Source organism: Mangifera indica, chromosome 14, assembly GCF_011075055.1.
Source record: "Mangifera indica cultivar Alphonso chromosome 14, CATAS_Mindica_2.1, whole genome shotgun sequence".
Taxonomy (NCBI): Eukaryota; Viridiplantae; Streptophyta; class Magnoliopsida; order Sapindales; family Anacardiaceae; genus Mangifera; species Mangifera indica.
In genome coordinates this window covers 1,491,510-1,512,104 of record NC_058150.1, presented here as the reverse complement: position 1 = coordinate 1,512,104, position 20,595 = coordinate 1,491,510, and the positions used below count along the sequence as shown (strand labels likewise).

General features: G+C 32.0%; 1 protein-coding gene and 1 long non-coding RNA gene across 6 annotated transcripts; one reads left to right on the top strand and one right to left on the bottom strand.

The window, feature by feature from the left end:
• Positions 1-5,692: 5,692 nt before the first annotated feature.
• Positions 5,693-7,844, top strand: LOC123195817 (transcription factor CYCLOIDEA-like). Of its 2 annotated transcripts, XM_044609662.1 has the most exons (3): positions 5,693-6,073; positions 6,193-7,397; positions 7,541-7,844. In XM_044609662.1, the coding sequence occupies exons 2-3, from the start codon at positions 6,345-6,347 to the stop codon at positions 7,577-7,579; spliced, it is 1,092 nt and encodes a 363-aa protein (XP_044465597.1). In that variant the 5' UTR covers positions 5,693-6,073; positions 6,193-6,344; the 3' UTR covers positions 7,580-7,844. The 2 variants fall into 2 exon arrangements, with proteins under 2 accessions (XP_044465597.1, XP_044465596.1); XM_044609661.1 differs by having other exon boundaries at positions 5,693-7,397.
• Positions 7,845-9,668: 1,824 nt separating this feature from the next.
• LOC123196030 lies at positions 9,669-20,367 on the bottom strand. 4 transcript variants are annotated; one of them, XR_006497573.1, is made up of 6 exons: positions 19,963-20,367; positions 19,793-19,869; positions 19,626-19,703; positions 19,488-19,534; positions 17,420-17,510; positions 9,669-10,085 (listed from the first exon to the last, which is right to left on the bottom strand). It is a non-coding gene; the product is annotated as an uncharacterized LOC123196030 (long non-coding RNA). The 4 variants fall into 4 exon arrangements; XR_006497572.1 differs by having other exon boundaries at positions 19,793-19,932; positions 20,105-20,367; XR_006497570.1 differs by having other exon boundaries at positions 9,735-10,085; positions 19,793-20,367.
• Positions 20,368-20,595: the final 228 nt, after the last annotated feature.

Sequence of the window (20,595 nt, the reverse complement as noted above, 5' to 3'; positions counted from 1 at the left end):
TAAATATAAATTTGTGACCCATTTCGATAATTTATAATACTAAACATTATTAGATGAAAATATAAAATATATATATATATATATATATATATATATATATATATATATATATATATATATATATATATATAAAGTGAAAAGCGATGTTGGGTTATGCCACAAAAATTATAAGTTTTAGAATTTTAAAAGACGATTGTAAAAAATCAAATACGAAATTGAATGCGTGATTAACTGTGGAATGATTGTCTTATTATATATATTAAGAGAGATTTATTTGATACTACTTTTAATGAAACAATTTGTAACTTTTTTATAATACGAAGAATCTAAATCTTAAATTATAACTGATAACATTATAACCCTTCTCTTGAATCATGTAAGCATTATAGATGGTCAAGAGAATCAACTAGCATATGATTGCATAGCTAGGTGAGGCAACAACATAGACAACCTAAATGTCTACTGATATGTCATTCACATTTAGAATTAGTCTCATTTTTTACCAAGTTCGACAACAAAGCTTTTGAGTCCAACTATTCCCTTGAAGGTTTCTCTATAAAGTCAAGCCTTCCTCATGAAAAGTCTATGTAATCTTTGTACTCGCTCCATCAGGGTATTCTCCCAACTCTATTAATATCATAACCATGGATATAGATTATTAATCAATAGGTTAAATCATGTTAAAAATTATTATGTGTCCGACTATTTATTCGCATTTATTTTTCACTATCATAGTATATATTAAACTTTATTATCGAATCTCTAGTTCTATTATCATAACTTATTTTACACAAAACTCTGAATTATATATTTTAATTAATGGTAAAAAAAATATAATAAAAAATCATTAAATTCATATAAAAAATACATGCTATGGTAGTGTGACCCATTGGTTAATTTACCATGCTTATGTATCACAAGAAAGGAGAAACTGAATTTGTCATTTTCCTTGTATAATTTTTTACAATTCTTTCTGGGTATTCTAGTTTATTGACTATTGTTGATTCTTGTTCACATCTCAGGACTTGGCATTGTCCAAAGTATCATTTCACAACACTAGCAAACAAAGAAAATAATGCCAATATTATTAATTGGAAGAAAATGAAACCTTGCTTTCATAAGAAAAATCATAAGATTGATAGCATATTTATAAATCAAGAGGCCAGACAAACTACTCTTTTACACATACATAAATGGAGTTTTGCTTAAGCCTTTAATTGCTTATCATGCGACAAATCAAATCCTTTTCAAAGATGCGAAATGTTTGATGAATTTAACAATTAGACATATCATCTATATAAATAATGAGTTTTAATAGTTTCAATCTTACCTCTCATAGTCCTCTCAGTATGCTATTTCCATCTCTCATTATTCTAGGATCACATTTCATTTGTATTACCTACTGTCACAATATTAAATAACATATACTTTTTCATTCTGATTTTGATTTTGATTTTGATTCGATATTATTTTGATTTGATATATATTATTTTTTTCCCATTTTATAGGATTAAATTTCCTTTTGAGGTTATACTGTAATACTATAAATTATACATTATTCTGTAAATGATTTTTCTTCAGTTTACAATGAAATTCATAATTCTCACATAGGATAACATATGACTTCCTACCTTAGTGAGATAACACAAACACCTAACTTTCTCATATACTAGATTTAACTATAGTAAAATCCAAGTGTATCTATTTCATGTAAGAATAGTGTTAAGTGGGTTATACGTAATCAATGATATGTTATTTTATGATTGAATAATTTTAAATTAGAAATAAAATAATCGACTCTGTTAACTTTTCATCGGAATATATCAATAACGTAATAATAGATATAAAATTCTAAATAATAGTACGTATCATTTTAAAATTATTTTTATATTTCTTATTTCTCGTATAAAATTACACCTTAATTACGAGTAAATTTTGTTGGTCGGAATACGCTACTAATCACAATTTAATCATTGAATTAATTGAAATGACATCAAAATTTAATCTTACAACTGTATTTGGTAAATCTTTCTTGGCTGCATTATTACTTTTATAGTTTCCTGAAGATTTATGGCATGAACATATTGAGGGCCCTTGTGTATATAATTGTTTCTATCGATGGACAACAAAAGTAAATAAATATGCCTTTAATGTCACGAAAGAAGAACTTTAAGGGCAATCAAATCAAATCAAAACAATAATAATAATTTTTTTAATTAATGTAAATACAAAAATATATAGAATAATATTATATATATTTAATTTTAAGTAATTAATTATATAATTAGATGATATATTATTATATGATTAAATATTATTTTATCCTAATTTAAAATTAATTAATTATATGATTATATATCACATAACTATTCGATTAAATACTTAAATTTGATTACATATAATTTTATTGATATATATAAAAAATATTTTAGTTAAAAGGTGATATATAAATTTGATTAGAATTATTTTTGAATTAAATTAATATCTTATAATTTATATTTAGTAGTATATATGACTTTGATTAAAATTATTGAGACTATCGACATTAAAGAATTTATTATTTATATATAAAATTCATGACCAAAAAAATAAACATTTTAATTGTATTAAAACTATGTGAAAAAAATAAAAGAATATCAATGTAATATTTTTAAATAAATTCTAAATTGGTAAAATACAAAAAAAGATATTATATATATATATATATATATATATGGGTATTTTATATTATTTAAATATGTAAAGACACTATTAACTAAATAATTTAGAAATAAAATCTCGTTAAAATATGTGTCTAAAGTAAAATATATGTTAAAACCGAAGAAAAGTATCAACTTAAAAAATAATGAGTTTACTCATTTGCTTAAGGGTTTGGCTGATGTTGAAATTTGTCACCACATTGAAATCACGATTTTACCCCCTTAATCTTCTATTCTCAGTTCACACCGTTTGTCAATGATCTTCTTTGTGGATTTCTGTTGTGTTTGTTCTTACAAAACAAGAGAATTCATAAGCTATTTGACTACGGTTAGGAGATCGCAATTGGTTGCTTAAGTATGAGCATTTCCCTAATGTAAATTTTTTTTTTTGGAATTTTTTAAGGTGAAGGTCTGGATTCTAGTCTCTGTTATGCTTGTGAAATTTTGATTTACCCAATGTAATGGTTGTAGGTTCAATCGTTATATCCTAAGTTTATCTATCTAATAAATACAGATAAAATCTCTGATTATTATAAAAAAAATAATTGCATATCACTGAAACTCGGGAAATTATAATAAATAGTCAAAACTAAAGGGTGTTAAACAAATTGTCCAAAACTCTAAGGATTAAACAAAAATGCCCCCAATTTGAGAAATGATCAAACTGCCATTATATATAAACCCCACATTTTCCACGGATTTACTGTTCAAATTTAGAGAAAAATCGGATCTCCCACGGGCCTCCCACTGGCCTAATGGGTTTTCATCTTTTTCGTCTACTTTTCGTGTTTTTTAACAATTGTAAATGACAAATAAGGATAGTACATCATCTCACTTCTTGTATAAATAAATTTATTGTTAAAATTATTGAGATTTAAAGGAGATTTTGAAGTTTGAATGTTTAGGATTTCGAATTTAAACAATGCATAAAATGTTTTAATTCATGGTTGTTTTGCTTGAATTTCTGGTGGGGTTTTATGTTATTGAATGTGTAGATTTGATTGTGTTGAAATTAGAGGCTGAAATGACGATTTTTGGTTAAAAATGGGTTAGATCTGTCGATGCTGTGTAATCTCTCACGAGCGCCCGTGGGGTGGGGGGAAAATTTAACGTTTTCAAAATTTTAGGGGGAGGGGGAAGAGGGAAGATCCACGGGGGTCTGTAGAAAATTTTACATTGAACCGTGGGGCAGTCCGTAAAAACCGTGGGTTGGGTGGAAATTGACTTTTTTTAAACTATATGGCTTATAGAAGACAGACTTTGAACGACCATAACTTTTGATCCGGGAGGAGTTACGGGCCTGCAATATATCACGCGAAGCTCGTTTCGAGCTCTATAATGACAACTAGCTTCGTTGGTTGCACCCAATTTGGAGGCCCAAATAAAATTGTTTCAGTGTGTATTATGCAGTTTTTTTATTTTACCAAATTTAAGATTTTCGGTTTTTATGATTTTGGAGCTTGTTTGTGACTGGGCTAGATTGATATGTAATTTTCAAATTTAACATCTATCTCTTTAGTTTTGTGTTTTTCTAGACACGTTTTATGATATAATTACGAAATTTTAAATCGATTTTTCGGTTTTCTCATCCCTAAATTATGATCAAATATCAAAATACCTCTTTTACATGACATACAAACTATATTTAACAAATAAAATTAAGTTTTGAGTTAAGATTCATATAAATATTTTTTTTCATGAATTTATTTTTTTTACTCGAATTCAGAAATACGAACTTTTTTCTTCTGAACGAACTTGTAGTAATTAATATTAAGTAAAAATGAGAGTGAAAATGAGTGTTTAAGTGATATGAGAAATGTATGTAATGAGAGTAAGAGTGAGAGGTTTTATATAGATGTGGTAAAGGGTAATTTTGGTATTTAAAAAAAATTAAGATATTTTTACTTAGAAATAGAAAAAATAGGCATTTTTACTTAAGAATTGGTCAAATAGACATTTTTACTTAATAAAAAAGTAAAATGGGTATTTAATATAATTTCCCCTTAAACCCTAAGCAATAGGGCAGCAGCAGAATAGGATGGCCTTTGAATTAATATGTTTGGTTAGATATGATAAGCCCAAGACTTTTAAGACTAGAAAATTGAGGCTAGATATTAAACAATACTGCAAGATTACCAGAAATGAGATCTGCACGGGCTAAAATTATTGTCCCGGAAGCTTAACCTGAAGCTTTATATGGAAAATGGTTCATCCCCTAAAGGACCCAATCCAGAGGAAATCTGGGGAAAGGTGTTTTCAATTAATTGCAGAAGTAATGGGGTGAATGTAATTGTGGATTTGCAGGCAGAGACAAAGAAAAGAATTCATGGAGGAAATGAAATGAAAGCACTTAAACAGTCTAAGGCAAGACTTTTAGGGTTGTTTTTTTTCCTCTTCATGCTCTCTCATCCATTATCACCCACTTCAAAAAATGGTGCAAATTCACTATCTTTTTGTCATAGTTATCCTTTCCTTTGAAAGCAACATTAGAACAAACCAGCTCTCCAATTCATGTGGTCCTCTTTATAACAATAAAGCCAGTCTAGAGAGGACAGGCTCATCTGCTATAGACAGAAAAGAGGGAGAGAGAGAAGGGAAATGATTTTAGATAAGTGGAAAGGACGGCTTGTATAAATGGAAATGGACATCAAAAAGAGAACAATTATAGTAATTTTTGCAGACAAGGGTCTTCAATAGTGGATAAGACTGTTGCCATTTCCATTATAATATATAATCTCAGCTGGGTTTTGTTGACAATGCTGATTAGTGGGAATAATGTGTTGAAGAAGTTAGCCATTAGCATCTCATGGAGAAGGCTTCTTTTTTGGTGAAAGCGACCTTAATAGGTCATTCAGTCAAAGACGCATTGGCTCTCTTTGCAGGCTTGTTTTGGACATTATGTTGTAAGTATCTAGAGCTATACATGTGAAGAGACTTGGGTTTGCAATTGGAATATGAATAGGAAAATCAACCCGAAACCCACAAATTAAAAAGAAAAAGGAATTTAGTTATATATTGATGTTCATGCAGCTTCTTGGGTTTGATGGGGAAAAAGAAATGTTAGCACGTGAAGTGGCACAATATTAAGGCACTCCTGTCCACTCAATTCCCACAATATTTGCTGTTTTGCTTTCTGGTTCGCTTTCAAGAAGAGAGGAGAAGAGCCAAGCCAACTTTTTTTCTATAAAAAAGATGGCACTTTGTCTTCAGTAAATTCCGCTTCTCTTTTTAACTCCTTCTCAACACCACATTTCTCTCACACAAATTTACACAACACAACACATTCAAAGAAGCTAGCTAGCCCCTCTCCCATGGACATACACTGCTGCTTCTGTCCTGTCTTTCTCAAGCTTTAGTCTTTGCTCGAGGAAGAGGTAACTGATAGATAACCCAGGTGTCTCTTTTTCTCACAATCTCATCAGCACACACATATTCACATACCTTGTCGTTCTCAGAAACAATGTTGATCTCTTTTCTTTTTCTCTTTTCATAGAAGTAAGTTGAAAAAGAAAGGATATATTTTGGTGGATCTAGTTCAAGCTTGATATTATACAGTAATCTTTCATGCTTCTTTCTTAACCTCTAGAGCCGCCAGCAACTAGCTCACCACGTGGGCGCTAGGGTTGTCAACTGTGAAAGTGCAACATGTTTCCTTCAAACAGAAACATCAATGGTTACTATGACCCAGTTCATTTTACAAATGACCCATCAAATTTCAGTAAGCCTTTTGTCAATGACGTCGTCCCAAATTCAAAACTCGAAGACTTTCCTTTATCCTTCTCGCAGTTTAACTTCCCATTTGATGACCATGATGACTATCTCCATGATCTTTTACTTCTACATCAGCAGAACCAACCTTTTGGAACTGATAATAATAGTACTACTGTATCTGAAATTGCTGTGGAAATGGTGGATTCAGCCCAAACTGATCTTAAGAATAGTTCAAACGTCACCACCCAGCAACCCACAACGAGAAAAACGAGTGGTTTGAAGAAAGATCGGCACAGCAAGATCAACACTGCTAAAGGGCTCAGAGACAGGAGAGTGAGGTTGTCTCTTGAAGTTGCTCCTCGTTTTTTCAAGCTGCAAGACATGTTAGGCTATGACAAAGCTAGTAAAACTGTTGAGTGGCTGCTCGAACAGGCAAAAAATGAGATTGAAAAGCTAGAAGGACGTCATCGCCGGATGGTGATGGATGAACTCAAAGGAAGGCTTCAACAGAAAGTGAATTATAGCTACAGTGCTGGTGCAAAGAGTTCCTCTTCTACTGATGAGTGTGAAGTGGCATCCGAAACACACAAGGGTGCCATCAATTCCGGAGGATCAAAACCTCCAATCAAAGAAAAAAAGATCAGACGGTCCCATAAGTTTATTCATCGCCCTCTTACGAGGGATATGAGAAACAAGGCAAGAGCAAAGGCAAGGGAGAGGACAAGTTACAAAAAGATGTTTGGTCGCAGCCTGATAAACATTTCAAATCAATCATGGTCTTGCAGTGCCTTAGAAAAATGTGAAAAATCGGGTTCTCGAAGTCCATACAGGAATTGTTCCTTGGAGGTATTGCCTGAGGTTGAAGAAGCAAGTTGTGAGGTTATAGCCAACCATGAACAATTAGATGATGGTTCCATCGTGGTTATGGAGAACTGGAGTCCCTCTTCCAGTTTCAATTATCGCCACAACATCGGAACTCCTGAAGAGGTACAGTTTTAAACAGAAAATTTTCTGATTTATCTCACTGTTGTGACATTTAAATATTAATGTGCATATATCAGTAAACAATATTAAGCAACATCAAGTACCCAGATGGAAGTTTTGATAGCCTCTCTTTTTACTGATTGCAGCATCAATTTCCAGACTTTCAATTCTTGGGCAAGCCATAGAAGCCTGCTGCAACAGATTAGCAATGCTTACATGGGTTATCTCATATCTTGGTGTGTGTCAGATAGGTAAATGCTAGGTCAATAATGTTGTGTATCGCCTCCTTTTCTGTTTAAATTGTTGTAAATTAATTGTATCTTATTTTGTATGTTCATATGGACTATTCTGTAGTGTCAGTGATTGTTATGTATGATTATCCTTTGGAATGATTTTATGTGCCCTTAATCCTATATTCTGAATTTATATTATGTGTTTTTAGAGATATAATTTACCGATCAAATCTTTGCAAATTTTCTGAAATTCTTTGATTATAATTTGCCAGTGGGAAATCCAGGTCTTTTAGGGTTAGTCCTCCTGGTATTTGTTTCATTGTATTTTAGTGGACTTTTGAGCTTTCTCAGTGCATGCCGATAAGACAGCTACACTTTTAGGAAGTGATTGATTAGACTTATGAGTCATCCACTATCCACATACAAAGTCATGCTTTCTAAGAGTATCTGAGGCAAGAAAAAAATTTCAACATACCAGTTATCTTGTTTTAGTTAAGGATGAGATTATTCTGAAAGGAGCACCTTATAATATAAAGTCATATGTATATGTGGAACTATGCATGAAATTATTGAATTTGATGATATTGAGATATGAACTTGGAAATGGATACCTAGTTATTATACTTACAACTGATTTGTTTCTAGGAAAATCTGCAACACCAATCAAGTTATTGAGTTTCCATCTTCCATGGAAACATCTCACAGAACATTTTTTTTCAACTCTTACTGAATAATCTGGTGTTTCATTGATATGTACCCAAATTTATTGAAGCCAATCTTTCCTCTGTGTTTCTATATGAAACTAAAGCTTTCTAGTCATCTTTTGGGCACACTAGGATAGTACTTACGCTGTAAAAGTTGCTCCCCTGATGATTAGGTCTTAAAGCATACAGATCAAATGATGTAATTTATTAATATGATAATCTTTTGCAGAACAAGTTTTGTCTACAAGAACATCTATTGCATATAAATCTCTGGTACAGTGGAAAAGTACAATGAAATTCATCATAATACTGCTTTCCATTTGAACATGATATTCATTAAGATTTATCAGTCTATGTGCTTTATATATAATCTGTTTTGACATGGAGTTATAACACCAAAATACAATGAAAGCTTATGAACTTCCTTATCACCATCATGATGATGATGTATTAACATTGCATTATACGTGCACTTATGCTAATTTAACTACATTGCATTGGTCATAAACTTGAGCTTTATAATTTGCTGGCTCTTATAAGAATCAGTATGACTCTTACAGCCCCATTTTCCAAAGCTGAAGAATCACCTGTCAGAAGAGTCTAAAACATGTTTCCAGAGCTTCTTGTACCATATTGTGTGTGTGTGTGTGTGTTTTGTTTTTTAAGATGGATGAGGGTTTAGCTTGCTAGTGGTAATAGGTTTCACTCCATCAAATGATCAATTTTATGAAGAAAAAGCATGAGGCCTACCCAAGGCCTCTATAATAGCGTGATGAACCTTGAAACTAGCCAGAAAGAGAGAGAATTAATCACTTGAGTGGAGAGCATTAGATCATAAGAAAGATCTAGTATATCTTAATAATTTCTTTATATTCTTCTTTTGTGGTGTATTATGTTTCTATTTGTTTTTAATGACAGTGATGTTGTGATAGCAACTTCAGCATATATGTTCCAAGTCACAACGAGAACGTTTGGTTATCTTAGTCAGCACGTCTGTAGGAGATTTCCAACTGACATGTGCAATGATCAACTGTTCATTTTTAGAAAGACTCCAGGAAATTGAAGCATCACATGCTTTTACATGACACCCACTAATCTTCATATTCCCAACTATTAAAATACTAAAATTGACAAAAATGAAATTGACATTTTCTTTCATTCATGTCTTAAAGGGGGTTCTCATTTTCATATGAGAAAAGCTATAGCATGATGAAGATGAAAGTTGAATACCCTGAAGCTGCAAATTATTTGGCCAGAAAAAGAAAATTCTCATTTTCAGGCTATGTTTAATATGGTATAGTCATATTGTACTTTAAGCGATATAATTAAAGCTTTCATGAATGAATGAATATGAAGCTAGTTAATGAATGAGTGCAAACATGCTACTTAATCTTCTCCATGGAAGAGAATGGAAGATTGTTTTCCAAACCTCAAAATTCTTCCTGTCATAAGGGGATAAAACGGCAGCCACAATAATACAAGGTTGATATTAACAATATCATGCAATATATGCATCTTCAGAACATACCCTGGAAATTATTGAACCTAACCTGGAAGATTTTTATTTGAATAATTTCCTCCAATGATTATGGTTCCTAGATGTGACGCGAAAGGCCCACCATCTCTAAGTTGTGCTTGGCATGTGAAATGGAAGGTGATTGTCATGATAGCATGGCCTGGCTTCACTTTTCCTGAGTTCCCCATTAAGCTTTAAGTCCTTTTCTGCTCCATGACAAACGGACATTATTGGTAACCTGTATCAATCATCCATATCTATACATTAAGGTGCCCTAATTCCTAAATGCAGAAGCCCCATCTGATATGATAGAATTAAGTATCAATTCAATTATTCATCCAACATCTATTTTCTGTATCGAGATGTTTATGAGTGTCATGTTTTCATAGATTGAGTTGGCTAAAATGGAATTGAAGGACAGCTGCAAATGGAAGGTGATAAGAACTTGCTGGTTTGATAGGTGAAGCTAATTAAAATAATGAACTTTAAGAATTTAGTGTAAATTTAGAAAGGAGACTAAAACTAGAAAGTGATCAGAAAGAGAAATGCCACTTATTGCTTGACAGAAGTGCCCTTTAATGATGGCAATTAATACCAGAAGGTTGGGGAGTAGTACAAAATATACCCCAGACTTCTGTAAGTTTTTTGGTGGTGACAGTTGGGTTTGTGCATATTTCAAATGGATGCTAGCTATTGTTGTTGATGATGATGATGATGAGTACGATTTCTATATATTTTTTCTTGTTACAGTAGAAGGAATAGCATGCTTTGCCTTTGTCCCCTGCACTAATTAATGTCAAGAGAAGAAGTAGAAGAATCTGACGAAATAAAGGTCATTTTCTGGAATCAGAATACTAAATCCAGGATACTTTTTCCCAAATTGTTTGTCAATAGAAGCATTATATTTCTATTTCTTTGTATAAAATGAGAAAATCCAAATTCATGCATGAAACTTAAAAAGTTCCCTCTTTGTCAATGTTAACTCTAAGTGAAGGTTTTCTGTGTAGCCTTCATAAGTTTTTCGTGGCTGCAGTTGGTCTTGCAATGTTTTCATGAGGATATGATAGCTGTTGCCATTGAGTTTTGTTTAATTTTATTTTTATATTTACACTCTTATTGGGGAAAAAAAAAAAAGTTATTTCTATTGTCAATTAGCCTAGCTAAGCTAATCTAGTAGACATAAAGAAGAGGAAACGAAAAAAGTGATAAAATAAAGAGAATTTCGTTTTTAATCATATAAAGTAATTTGATATGAAATTTTGAAGAGCCACACTCTTAAAATTAACAATTAAGATTAAAGAACTTAAAATTATATAAATTTTACACTAGAAATTGATATTTTTTAATGTAGGATTTAAATTTTAGAATTTATATTTGGGATCGTAACCCAATGATTGAATGCGGGTATCTTTCTTTTTCCTTCTTTTCAAACTCTTTTAATTTTGGTAGGTATAAGACCCTAATATTTTGTTTCAAGTTTTTTGTGTAGTTTGCAGAACTCAGTTTTTGTTTCAAAGAAAGACTTTGTCATCAACCAACTTCATGTGGCATTTTTCTCCATTTATTGTTGATCAATTTATCAGCAATTTCATGTATGCAAGGGCTGAACACGATCTATCATTACATAATAGGGAAAAGATGCAGAGTTCTAAGGTTGTTTGGAGCAGTTTATATTTTAATTTTTCCCAATATTCATGGTCAAAATAAAACCTAAGAATGGTTACCTGTTAAAATGTTTTGGTTTAGATGAAATGTTTCTTCTTTTACTGTTTTTATTTTTTTCAAATTTTGATTATCTCCCTTAATGCAAATTAAGTCTTAGCTTTTCCTTGTGACTTTCAGTGAGACTGCAACACTACTCAACCCTTTTGGGAGATGGTTGTGTGATTTCTCTTGATTCTCTTTCTTCTGCTTCTTCTTCTTCTCTATCGCCACCTAATTGCCCCTCTCCTCCACTCAGTGTTGTCTCAACCAACCAAACAACACCACACCGGAAGTAGTAGCTTTCGCCAAAGCCAACAATGATTTGGAGTGTTTTATTTGGAGAAGATGGTTTTGTGGTTTTGTGGTTTTGGGATAGCTTGATTGTATTATTTGGAGTGTTTGTTTGGGTGGGGTTGGCAGTTTAGGCTTTGTAGGCTTGTAAGGAGATCAAATTGAGAAACCAATATCCGTGGGATGCTTTGATTGTGATTGGTACAAACTCAAACAATTTTGAAATCAACTCACTAGTGGCTTACCTAATATCCAAGCAAAAAATTCATCTATTAAACGCGTCAAGGATCCAATTTATTGATGAAATTCAAAAAAGTTCACGAGAAAAAGATAAACTCAAAGAATTATTAATGATGTAAAATCAATTCATGATTAAATTGAATCAGTTTAACGACAACATTCATATAGATGTTTTTTTTTAACTTTTTAAATTTATTAATTTTAAAATTAATATAAACTAAGAAAGCAAAAAACATTTATTGATCTAAATTTATTTGCTTTAGTAAACATTACAAGGTAAATGCCTTTTTCCTTTAAATTTAATGAAATTCACTAAACAACAAAAGGGAAGAAAGTGTTTATTTTAAAGTTGGTTGAAAAGTGTGGTTAAACTAAAAAATGGATAAATTCTACCTAGATTATACCGGTTAGAATTACCTAGATCCTCCCAAGAAAACTGGCAGTGTCCGGCAAAAAATTCAATAATTCAAAAAGCCAATAGTCACTGACCCAACAAAGAGATGCTACGCAAACCATTACTCAGATCTGATCAATGGAACTTGACAAGCTAAATCCAGGTCTAGAATATATACCAAACCCTAAAAGAAGATGTAAAAGAGATATATAAGAGTAAATGGAAGAAATGAAACAACAATATTCCATAATTCCATCAGAAATATGGGCTAACCAGAAAGATTATTCCAGGTTTTTTCTCAAACATTTGTTTCCAAAATTCCATCGGGAATGTGAGGAACCCTAGAGAGAGATTCCAAGTCACAACTGAAATCCTGCTATGTTTAAAAAACATATAAGAGAAAATTTCAAAATTCCTCAAACAAATTCTCCTCAAACATTCCTACTGCAAAAATGGAGCAGCAAGGCAAAAACCCTAGAGAGAGAAAAGCAGATAAGAGATTGCCTTCACTTTCTGAGAAACCCTAATAGAGGGAAAGAGAAAGTACAGTGGATAGATTGGATTTGAGTGGATGAAGTTGAGCATCTAAAAGTGCGATGAGTGATGAAAGCAATTAAGGGCCGACCGGTGTGTTTGTAGTACAAATTATGCACAAGAAGGAAAAGACGTTAATGTTATGCTACCTGAAGATGCATTGTATGTAACCCATTATTGAAAATCAAAGAATATTATCGCCCAACTCTTATTTTCTTCTTTCCAGTTCAAACCCAATATGCAAATTCTTCTGTCAAAATATTGTGAAAAGGAATCATCTAAACTAAATGATGATAATAAGCATATAAAACTAACAGTTTAGTTTCCAAAATCTTATCATTCTCTAATGGTTTCAGTAAATCTTGGACAGTGTTGCTTGTTTATTAACCATTTTATCTTGTGTATCTAGTTAAATTCAATAATTGTACTCAAAGTTTTGATGTCAACTTCTAGGTCTGGTTCTTTCTGGCGGACAAAAGGGGGCTAATGAGAATATCACTGATGTTAACCCTCTGAGTCTGACATTCAAGTCAGGAAAAGTCTTAATATAATCCTCTTTACTTTAATTTTCTTTTTAATCTTTTTGTGTTCTATTTACCTCTATAATAAAATTATATATATATATTTTTTATATTTAATTTGTGTACATAAATAATGTATTATTATGTGATTAAAAAATATAGAATTAAAAATAAAATAATACCCAATTATATGATAACACATTATCAGTATACCTAAATTATATATATATATATATATATATATATATATATATATATATATATATATATATATATATATATATATAACATTGCTCTTACTTCTAATTTCCTCTTTAATCTTTTTGTGTTCTTACAACACTAAAAACTAGTTAGCTCTCAATTGTCAATGTATACACATATTTTCCTTTGATGGCCTCTAATGGTGTGATCTGACGTTTTTGGATTGACAACTAACTTTTACTATTGAGAAGTAAACCGTCACCTAGGAAAAGACCAGCTAAACGTGTTTACTTGGGCAACTTGATGTATGACAAGTAGGCTTGTCAATCATGCAATCAAGGTCGATAAGTTCTGGCCTGGGCCCAAAAATTTTTTCAAACTCAGGTTTCAAATAAACTTTTTCAAGCTTCATTTGTGATGTTTAAGTCTAATTCATTTAAATATTTTGGACTTTGTGTAAAATTTTAGGTTTAAACCAGGTTCGAATTAAACTCTGCTTCTAGTGAGGCAAAATTTTCATCTTTTCAATGAACTCACAAGTCATGCCTTTGTTGATCTAGAGTAGCCTTCTCCTGCTGTCATTGAGTAAGTTTTTGGTTTGCTTGCCATTACTTTCATCACCAGAGTGTCATGGCTTGGTTTCATGCAATTGTCCCTTTTCGTTGTTGCCACCCTTTCATTTACCCCTAGATCTCACCCTTGTCCACTTGATGTTGTTGCCACCCTTGCATCATGGCTCGGATCTACTCTGACCCCACTAGATACGCATACTCCAAACGTCGTTTTGATTGTCAACAATTGATTTTGTTGATAATCCCACATGTGTTAGCAACAACCTTGTTAGTGTCCAATTGCCCCTCCCACGTTGACCACTCAATGAGTGGTCCCAACTAAGTCACATTTCCTATCTGCGACATGCATGCACTTGTTTGTTGTATCTAAGTTGTGATACCATGCATACATATCTTGCCAATTCCAATTTTCCTTTTACTGTCACCCAATCCCGGCCAATGAGCCACTATGCCCAAGTATGTTGATTTCAAGCTTGTTTAGGCATCAAACTAGAATAACTTATGTTCAAATTTGAACCTGAATATAATTTTAGATAGGATTTCTAACCAAGCTTGGTTTAGATTCGAAATTTATTAACCTAAATCACTTTTTGGGGCTGAAATTTGGAATTTCGAGTCTACCCCATTCAATTGACCATCCTAACTATGTAGATGTGTCATCATCACAAGGTTTTAAGCTGCCAACTTAGGCCTTGACTCTTGGATTATCACCTAGCTATGGGCCAGATCAGACTTATTTAAGGTTTACAACTCTGTCCCACTATGGGACTACCATTTGTTGGAGCCTTATTTGCTAATTGGGTTAGCTGCCTCATATGTGATTTTGCTGCATTTAGCCTGGTGCATTCAAACCCTTCACATGAAATGAATAGAGCTTCTTAGTAAGAATTGAACTAGGAGTTTGCAAAGACCAAATAAAACCTTACATCCCTAGTTTAGAGAAAACCATAATATCTTCTTAGTGTGTTTGTGTAAGGAATGAATAAAATGATGAAGTTTGGGAAGAGCAAAGGAAGGCTCGAACAAACAGATGTTGAAGAATTGACAGAAGATATATGATTAAGGGTGAATTGTCACTCAAATACAAATAATTGAATATTTGTTTCAGTTCGATTAGAGCCAAGTCAATTTTGAAACTAGTTTGAGTTTGAATTGAAACTATAATATCCAATTTAAACTCGAGTGTATTTGAATTGATATACATCATCATCAAAGAGTTCTTAATAAAATGAATCGTATTATCGAAAGAGTGAATAGAATCATCGTTGTATAAACAATATCACCAAATAAACAAATAAATTGATCTAAATCTAAACTATTGAGTTGGACGATGAATTTAAGTTAAGCTAACTCAAACCCAATCCAACCCTGATCAAGAAACTTAATATGAGACAATTTAAGAAAAACTTCATTTATGATAGCAAATATGATAAAGCAGAGTGTTTAATTGAGGATAAAGCATGCAAGTGTTTAATTTTCGATCACAAGCCTGCTCCCTCACCACCTACAGTGTCATTTCAATATAAATTACATCAATTACTATGGAACATCTCTGTCCGAACTAAAATATTAGAGATATAATTTTTTTTCTCCCATTATCCCTTTTTTCATCCCTTAAGCTACTGCAAACAGTAACTCCCACACAATGATCACATAGGAGTTGGTGGAGATTTCTGTGGCCCATGTCGTGCCATGTTATGTCTTATTTGGCGGGGCCTGTTGGACTTATAGATGGTGCCAAGCAAAAGCTTACCTTTTAACTGGTCTTATGTGTTGTGTTGACCTATCAGGATAGTAAAGCTTGAGAATTATCCATGACTTCTTAAGTCATATCTCTATAAATTTTTAGTAGATTGACCAACTATATTATATAATTTATTTTATCTATCTTACTGTTTATCCCATCACCATTTTTTAGTAGAAGTTTGAATTAAGTGTTATGAATCCATTAACTTAAGCCAACCTTTGACCTAAGTTTGGCTCAAATTGATTGTGCCTGTAAGGAGATAGAAAGACATATCATGGTGGATAAATTATATACGTCAAAACTTACTTTTCAAAGTCCGAGGAGACAACATCAAATTTTGTGTGAGATCTAATCTTTCTCATCTAATGAAGCTATAAAGTTGCTATCATAGGGTTCCTATTACCACTTGCTACAGAGCTCAATTGAATTTTTCTTCCGTCCCTAAAAGTTCAGTTCTTAGCCTGTAGCCTCCTCTGTTTCTGCAGTACCTATAAAATCATTTGCTCTCTGGTCCTCTTATTCATTGACCATCACATTTTGGCTCTAGAATAATTACTTGTCCTTCTACTGTTACTATGAGTGTAAATGCATCAAGTCCGCTTGATTATTATTGAGCTGAGCTCGAGTTTGTTTTTGATTGGTTCAGTGAGCTCATAAATTTACGGTTTGATTTGAATAAAGTATTAATAAACTCTTAAAAGTTTCAAAACTTAGACTTAAATCCCTAAAATCTTAATCTCTAACTTTGCATATAAGTGATAATTGATTTATATATAAGTTATAAAGTTTAAATGTAACTTTTTCAAAGTTATAATGTTCAAATGTAATTTTTTAAGTTAAGTTTGAGTCAATTATTTCTATCTTAAGCTTAAACTTGAACTAAGAAATTTCCAAACTTGGTAAGCTCATGTTTTTATCTTAATATCATCAAAATGAGCTCAAACCAAACGCGACTCAATTCTATTCAACTCGATAACATTCCTATAAATACTTGTATTAGCAAGAAACATGAGTCACATGACTCACTAAGGTGATAAATAAACCATAGTTTTCATCACAAAAACAAGTCTAACATTGGTAAATCATCTGTATATCCTATTTACATTTAATGGGTGGTAAAAAAACAAGGGAGAATTTCTTCATGCTTAAAGAGTATCATGTTCTTGAACAAGAATTTTCGTAGTAGCAGCTAATATATTATGAGAAAGCTTCAAAAAACTTTACTTGATTCAATGGTTAAAAGCTGAGAGAGAAGAACTTGACTATTCCAATAAAATAAAATTTTAGAACTAACAGTTCTTAAATCAGCCAAGTTATAATAGAATACGTAAAACTTTAAAAAGGCTTAATCATAACAGTAATTCTTACCTATTTCTCCTCTGTATACAATCAATCTGATATGTGCAGGTCTTTTGAATCCAGAAACAAGTGTACCATGCCACTGAATCCATACTAGCTGCTGTGGAGATTGAACTTTAGATGAGTATATGAAATTGAACTCTTCTAAAAATTTTATACTTTTTCTATAGCAGTGAAATGTACCCTTATAAATCAAGTTTTGTGATGAAAAAAAAAATTAAATTAAAGTGCCAATTAACAAGAGTATAAATCTCTTAAAGAACTGTAAAAGCTTGCCTATCAAATCATAGCAGCAGTTTCTATTTATGAGTTTGTATTCAGCTCTCACCAGTAAACTTCAGGATGACATTTTATTTTGAATTATCAAAATTAAATTGTTGGGAATTTGCGATAACATACAAAAGACACGATATTTAATATAGTTCGACATCAAACACATCCACATATAAGGGGAAAATATATATTATAATCACAAGGTCACATGGAAGTAAAATATAGGAAGCTAGCCAAAATCTTTAACAAATCGATCTACACCTTGGCAAATTTAACACTTGAGCAATGCTAGTGATGAAAATAGCACTTCATTGATAATGAATGAATAATTATGCATTTCGCCAAACGTCAAATAGCATTGTCAAAATAATATCTCAACAACATCACAATGAGAATCACTCTACCTACAATATGAAACTTTATTGTAACCACAATTTTTTATGTGCCTTTTCAACCCCAAAAACTAGTTCAAGGAATGATGTTTTCCTTCACACTGTAAGTTTGCACTTAGCTACTTCCACTTCTGTACGAGATAATAGTCTCCCCCTCATATATTGGGTCATCAGTTAGAACTATTTATCAACCGTTATTCTTTCTCACACGAACCATTGGTTGGACTCTCTCTTCAATTGATATCTTTAGTGGACTATTCTTGTGGACTATTGGGAGAAATTGTTATAACATATACTTTGATACCACTTCTTATGAATTTGTGCAAGTATAACAAATATAAAGAATAAGAACATATGAAATAGATTACCAATCACACAAAAGATATGATATTTAATGCGATTTGGCATAAAGCTTACGTCCATGGTTGAGAAAAGTATAACACACTATGGACCTCAAACTAATGATATTCTAAAAAGTGCTTAGTCAAGACTCTTTAGCATGTGGATAAACTTTGTGATACTCTCGCATATTCCTCTCTTCTATTAATTACTTCATTAACTTATATTTATAAGTTAATGAAGATAAAAAATTCCTATTCATCAACTTTGTGACACAGTATGTATATATATATATATATACACACAGGATATTTATCCAATGCCAAGATTTCAGTGATTTCCAGTCAAAAATATAGTATAAAATGACAAATGTACCAGATACAAAGGACAATAAAAAAGGGACCCAGTAAAAAAATACACCTCACCTATTGAATGGGAAAGGAAGAATGAGGTTGCTTACACCAAAAAAAGGAGAGAATACCGCTGCGTATTTTACGTAATAAGCTAAGGAATGAACAAAATCCTTTCTGCGGGCCCGGCCAGAAGTGATCAAGTCGGTCGTCATTGTTAATGTTCATTGAATCCTTTTCACGTGTTGTCTAATTTTAATGAATGATGTGATGGTTGATGTGATCGATATGTACTATGGCTTTTTTTTTTTTGGTGTTTAATGCTTACAAGAAGTACTACTGGATTAATATATAATTAATGATCTATATACATATATATATAAGACTCCATGACATATGCTTATGATCTTATAATCTTTGGCGCATAAACTGATTTTGAAGATCTTCTGCTTTCAAGGCTAAGATCAGTAGACAAAAATCCTCCTTATTTCAACCAATGGGACTGAAATAAAAGAAGTATATTTACAAGTTTTACATCTATACATGTTTAGAAACATAATCATGTGCATAACATACGGCTTAAACTTGGAAAGAAATATAGTTGTTATTATGGCAATAATCATTCCTTGATGAGTGATTAATTCGGTCAGTATCATTCAAAATGCAGTAAAATCAACCAAGAACTTCAATTTAAATTAATTAAGAAAACGCAAGGAAAGTTACCTGGGAAGACAGTTGAGTTATTGCAGTGTATGACCAAATATAACATTCTGAAGAAGGAAAGAAGAAAAGACATTACTTATCACGCAAAATTCTAACATGGAAATTCATAAATTACAATTGAAGATCACCTTTACTTACGTTGTAGATAGGAGAGACAAACACACTTTGCAGCAAAATATTATCATCTCCGGCAAAAGGATAAATTCTTGTAAAACACTAAAAACAGAAGAAATAAGCAAACAAATCAAATCCCATATCCACCAAGAGAGAGAAATAACTGAGCCAAAAAAGTGCATTAAACAAACCTGGTCCAAATTGGTCAAATATTGCTTGGAAACTTAACTACTATACAGAAGCCAAGCCATAAATTGGAGCAGCAAAACTTGAAAGAAGAAGAAGACTACATAAAACTGAAGGAGACAAATCTGGGAAAGGAAGTAGCTAGCTAGAAACATCACAATAAATGAAGACTTACAGTTCTTGCATTCTTTAAAATAAAAGGACAGAAGCTAGGGTTTTGTGCAGTCCATTTTTCTTTCTTTAGTGGTGTGAGTACATTTACGTACATGTTGCAGAGAGAGAGATAACTCTTCATTGTTTCCACAAAAAGTTGTTACCTTGGTTTGTGAGACGACTTTGCGTATTGCGTGATCTAGTTTCTCACTTGGGTTTTGGAGGGCTTTGAGTTTCATAGCTGAAATGGTGAGATGGGTTTCATGTTTCATTTTCTGTTCTTCATAGAGGGTGGCAATGGCGTGAATTATAAATTATACAACAGGAAAACTCCAAGTTTTGATGGAAATTGGTGTGAAAACAACGATAATTTTGAGAAGGCAAATAATATTGATCTCTGATGTGACTCCGAGACACTTAAAATTATGTATTTCCTTTATAAACCCAAAAAATCTGGAAGCGATGAATGTTCTTGGTAATGCGAATTTTATCAGGTGAATTAATAATTTATTTTGATGTGACTCCAAAATTTAAAAATTGTGAATTTACCCTAAGACGACCGAAAAATCTGGATCTTCGCAACTTTTATGGTCAGATCTCATGCTTTTGCCAATTATAAATGTGTGTGTTGTCATGTTGATGTATTTTCATTCTA